Genomic DNA, 6,000 nt, shown 5'->3' with positions numbered 1-6,000 from the left:
GCCAGACAAGGAATAATGGATGGAAACTGAACAAGGAGAGAGTCAATCAGAAAATAAGGAGAAACTTTCTGACAGTGAGAACAATCAACCAATGGAACAGCTTGCCCTCGGAAGTTGTGGGAGCGCCATCACTTGAGACATTCAGAATTGTCAGAAATGGTGTAGGGTCTCCCACTCGGGCAGCGAGTTGGACTAGATGACCTGTAAGGTCCCTTCCAACTCTGATTATCTGTTATCTGAAGTTTTTACTGGAAGCAAGTGGAGTTTGGTGAGTCATATGGTTTACAAGACTGACTACTCTAGGCCTGAGTTTGATATAGAAGCCAAAACACCATGCAGAATGAGAGAGTCCAAGGAGAGAATTCTGTGGTAAGCAGTGGCAAAAATGCAAGGCTGTATTCATGAGGTTGTTTTCTGTTAACAATCTTATATTGCCACTGGAACATGGATTTTGTTCAGAATGTCTGTTTCCTAATTCCTATTCACTTGACTGCTGGTTCTCCACTCCTGACTCATGGAATAATTTTAGGTTCTGCTTAAGGAATTGATGGAACTGAACTTAGCTTGCTGTTTACCTTTATTTCTTACTGATATCTTGACTTCTGATCCAAGGATTGAGCTTGGAATATGATTTAGATCTAGAGTCTGTCTTTGTTCAATGAATGAACTTGGAGCTGTTTACTGACTTTTTTTTATAAATGCTTGACTTTCAGCTTTGGTTTGTTAATTACTTTAAAAGTTCCCAAAGATGTCTAATTAGAAAAGTAAAAACAAAAACATGTCACAACTGCAGTATTTTTGAATAAAGTATGAATTTATTAGTTTTAAACTTAATGAAAAACAAGCATTAATAACAAGAAGAAATAGAGAAATGCTCAACCATGGAACAGAGCAAAACATTTTACTCAAAACATATTTCTTGGCTAGGCATTATATACTATGATACATGTGCACCCAGGTGTGTGTGTGTGTGTGTGTGTGTGTGTATGTATGTATGTATGTATGTATGTGTGTGTGTGTGTATATATATATATATATATATATATATATCTGTGTGTGTGTGAGATATATATATATATATCACATGTATATATTACTAGAACATTGACTTATTCTTTTCCTTAGTAGTAACTTTTTTGCACTTAATCCTAACATAGATATCTACTTTATGCAATTTGGTTCAATCTAATATATACAATATTCTTAAACTTTTTGATAGGACGCTGGTAGATATTTAGCAGTTAGCACATTAATGAAGGCACATTGTAATCTGATTACACCTCAATTGGAGACATTCTTGCTTCTTTCCGATTCTATGGATAATATGGAGCTTGATATTATCATGGTAGGAAACTGCAACAAAGAAGGTAGACCTGAAATATATTTATATCCAAATTGTCCTCCAAATTTCTTACCCACAAGTTTTGAAGTAAAATATTATCCAAATATCTTCAGCATGAGAAGATATTATGTATGTTCCATATCTATATTTTACATTCATATCCACTTTGACTACAGCATTTGAAATTTCACATCATGGTTGGTATATCCGAGTCTGACAGATGGAATGTAATAAACATATATTCACTTCAGTTCCAGTGCTATTCACTTCCATGGGAACACGCTTCACTGAACTGAATGAAATTCATTTCTCAGAAAACATAGCTTTAAAATGGATTAGGCACATTCATAAAAAAAAACTTATCAATGGTGATTAGTCTTGATATGTAGAAGGAGACTCAGTCTTCAGAAGCATATGGTTTTGAATACAGATTAAAGGCAAATACAGCGAGAAAACATTTGTCTTTCTTCTCTGTTTCTTCATTTCCTGGAACACCTGAAAGCCATTAATGTAGACAAGCTTCTAGGTTAAATGATTTTTTGTCTGATTGGATAAATGATCTAATGAACACCATTAGGTATTCTACTGCAGCATTGTAAAGCATTTTATAGGCAATATGTACTGATGGTCTTGATAGGCAACATGTAGCCATAGTTGGCATTCAACAATGATTGAGATATGGCTTTCTTATTGATACAACAATATTTGATATAGTACCTGACAGTTCCATCCCATTTCTATATGATTTACAGTTGTTTATTAATTTAAAGAAATTTCCTTGCTAGTAATTTTTAACATTTAGTTTTGTTCAACTATTGTGCCAATAAAACAGTAATGAGGACAGGCTTTAAATTGTTGGATGATGCAAGAAAATATCATAAATTGCTAGGGAGGAAGAGGGCTTAATGCAGAGGTGGTATTCAGCAGGTTCTGATCAGTTCTGGAGAACTGGTAGCGGAAATTTTGAGTAGTTTGGAGAACTGGCAAATACCACCTCTGACTGGAGGTTTTACAGTCTCCTTCCCCTGCCACACCCACCAAGCCAAGCCCACAGAACCAGTAGTAAAAAAATTTGAATCCCACCACTGGCTTAATGGTATCTTGATTCTGTATATTGTATCAAGGAAATATGTAGTTAATGTCTACATGATAAAATAAGTCCAATTATCTGCAAAATAAAGGATGCAGCAGGAAAAAACATTCTTCTAGGACAGAATGTTTCTCTCCTGGAAATATTCACTTGTGATTTAATGACAAAAATTATAGATGTTCCCCCATAATTATGGAATTCTGTTGTCATTCACTACTACCATTTTATGTTCTGTGGGAAGGGAAATAGATACTTTTGTTTAGTGGATTCTCTTTTCCTGTAGTAGTGCTTTATGTGTGGTTTTGTTCATGATTTTGTTGCTGAAGTGAGTTAGAAACACTAGATTTCTTTATCTTTTTTAAAAAAAAATTCAGGAAAACACTTACCTAGTCATTGACATCTTCATGAGGTCTGCCAGTGAGAGCCAAAAGAGAGCTATTCGTTTTGAGCTGTGTATAAAAATATGTAGAAATAATTAATTTTATTGCATTTCTTACATGACTTCACATATTCATGATTTTGTTAAGACTTCAAAATAAAAATATTCAAAACAATTTTTTGCCTATAATTTTTTCTTATTTTTTTTCTAACATTTTTTTTGGACAAAATGTATCTCAATCAAATTTATGTGGGAAATATATTTAAAAAGTTTATGGGAAAAACTATATTTGGTTACCTTATTTAATTATTTGTTTCAAAGATGTTGTCCTTTTTCTCTAAAAGAGTCCTTAATATTACTTACAAAGTACAATAAATTAGATTTTTTTTAAAAAAAGAAACTTGATGTTCTTGAACCATTTTAAAAAACCCAGTTTGACAGCTACAATAATAAATGTATCATAAATTGCCTGTATTAGGTTAATAACCATAAGAAACTTCCGTTTTTCATACTGGCTAATATCACAGTTTATCCTGAGCACAGTCTATGTGCTTCTTATTCTGTGATAAGAAACATAAGCAAAAACCCAACACCTCAAAATTCAACCTGTTATTTAGGCATAAGGGAAATAGATATAAGGAGTCCAAGCTATCTTGGACTGTTTAAATAATGGACAAAGCTTTGCTGTTGTCATATTTCTTTCTGATTTTAAAACCATTTGTTTTCCCTGGCCCATCCTTCCCTAATCAATGTGATGCTGCAGAAGCTGAAAAGTAAAGATGTGGATTTCAGCTCTAAATTATGGATCCATTCGGTGGTGGGATTCAATTTTTTTTACTACCGGTTCTGTGGGCGTGGCTTGGTGGGCATGGCAGGGGAAGGATATTGTAAAATCTCCAGTCAGAGGGGGTATTTGCCAGTTCTCTGAACAACTCAAAATTTCCACTACCGGTTCTCAAGAACTGATCAGAACCTGCTGAATACCACCTCTGGATCCATTCCCTTTTCATCTGTTTTATTAGTAATTTTTACACAACAGGTTAATTGGTAGGATTCCTAGAGAAGGACAGAATATTTCAAAAGGCGAGAGGAATTAAATATAAGCACGTTTTCAGCTAGAATTTTAAAACAATAGTGAGAGAAAGGATCTTAAAGTTTTCCAATCACTTTCTACAGAGACTACTAGAAAAGAGGAAGATACGGATATATATACTGTATTTTAGAAGGAAACTTTCCTGGGTTGTTATTTCAACATTTTGGTGATGGATAATAAAAATATTTAAGGAAAAACCCATTTTGAAAAATTCAGATAAGAGAAACCACTCACTCAAAGGCACACATACACAAATACAAAAGCAGAAGTTTTTTTCACTTAATTGTGGGCATCAGTAAAAATAGATATTCAATGTATTTGACAGCATTAATCTGAATTTTAACTAGCAATGCAACTTCTAGTATGTCTACTGTGAAGTACATTGAGTTTCATAGGCTCCAATTTTGAATTCTAAAATAATTTTTGAATTGAACAAATTTGTTAGGAGTATATATAGCAGTGATGTAAATATTACAAATCTTTAATATTAAACTCATGCTTTATTTGCCCTTACAACATTTTTCAAAGCGTTAATGATTTGTTTTACCAATATCTATCAGAACTTTTTAAAATGAATATAAAATATATCATCATTCACATCTGTTAAGATATCCTACAATATATTTACTTATGACTCACAGAGCAGCAAAATCACTGAATTGGCCCCTTATCAATCTATTTAAATTATTTTGATTATACTATTGATAAACTATTCAGCTTATAGAAAGGAAGTTTAATATACCTTTCAAGGAAGAATACTATAGACTGAATTCAGATATATTTTATATGGTAGAGAGTTATAACAAAATATTATTTAACTTCTGGGTTTGAGTCAACTGCAAAGAAGGAAATGAATAAAATTTAAAAAGTAAGAGCCATTTTGGTCTAGTGGTTAAGACAGCAGACTACAAAGTGGGAAATTGTGAGTTCAAGTCACACCTTAGCATGAAAGCCAGTCAATCTCTCTCTGTCAACTTTAACCTTCCCAAGGCTATTGTTGTGGGGAAAATAGGGGGAAGAAGATTGCTGGACACATTTGCTGTCTTGAATTATTTGTAAAAATAATAAAGTTTGGGATATAAATAATTAAAGATTTGCAAATATTGTTCTGCTACTCATAGATTACTAACTGTACATTTGTTATAAATTAAATACAGTTACAACAAATAACTGAGATTTTTCTTTGTGTCCAAAGAGTTTATATCATCATAATCAATTTTCTTTTAAAATGAGAACCAAACTAAATGCAATGATTAAACTGCTATCTCCTGGCATCAGTTTAGGAAGAGTTAACTTTTAAGTGTATCTTCTGATTGCATTATAGTGACTGAAGTTATATTTACCTATAGGTACTATCACCTCTCTCTTTCTCTCTCTCTTTCTCTGTGCACATGCATATACATATATGTAAGTGTATCTTAAAGGTATTCTAGAAATTAAGTCCCTACTGCTGAATCACTCCTGCTGAGATTTCGCTCTCACCCAAAACACATAATGGGAATCTTTAATCAGGTCATCACAGAGCTGCCTGCAGCAACTGTTCTAAGCAATGTTTCTTTTATGGCTTTTCTACAACAGGAGGCAAGCAGGAGAATTAATGGGATATTCTGTGTAAGTAAGCTTTCCCGGCTTCCAAATTTATGCACACAGTATACGCATTTAATATAACTGGTCTCTTGGTTCAACAAAACAGTTGCAGTGGCATATGGACAGTGAGAAATGTGGAAACAGTCAGCATATATTACTGGCATATGATTAACATGGAAAGTATATTTGATGTTCATGTGTACGCACAATGTACAGCTACCCAAACCATTTTAGTGGGGCATTGTCCATAACTTCAGGCTGCCTTTGGTTGGGGGAAAAAAAATCTGGATTAAATAATTCCAATAAAATTGTAGAGCACAAATAGGCTTTGTGTTCTGGTGCTGGTTCTTATACTTCCATTTATTTTTAAAGCACCCGAAGCTTGCTTCCATGGGTAATCAATTTGTAAAAAGCCTGGATCCAGAAATGGCACTAGCTCATATCCCCTCATATATCAAGATGTTACATATTGTTAAATATTACTGAAGGAATTATAAAAAAATAAATTT

At 33.3% G+C, this 6,000-nt stretch overlaps 1 protein-coding gene across 1 annotated transcript in view; it reads right to left on the bottom strand.

Annotated features, from left to right (window-relative positions):
* Positions 1-1,059: 1,059 nt before the first annotated feature.
* Positions 1,060-6,000, bottom strand: part of DCDC1 (doublecortin domain containing 1) — a 283,783-nt gene continuing 278,842 nt past the window's right edge. Inside the window, exons 39-40 of the mRNA XM_087921221.1 lie at positions 2,819-2,881; positions 1,060-1,837 (exon numbers count right to left, since the gene is read on the bottom strand). Coding sequence (XP_087777347.1) covers positions 2,819-2,881 — 63 coding nt within the window. The 3' untranslated portion in view covers positions 1,060-1,837. The remainder of the gene's footprint in view (positions 1,838-2,818; positions 2,882-6,000) is intronic.

This window comes from Pseudonaja textilis, chromosome 1 (assembly GCF_049901715.1).
Source record: "Pseudonaja textilis isolate UNSWEBS1 chromosome 1, rPseTex1.2, whole genome shotgun sequence".
Classification (NCBI taxonomy): Eukaryota; Metazoa; Chordata; class Lepidosauria; order Squamata; family Elapidae; genus Pseudonaja; species Pseudonaja textilis.
Note: the sequence above shows the minus strand (reverse complement) of the source record. Positions and strands in the feature narration are given on the sequence as shown.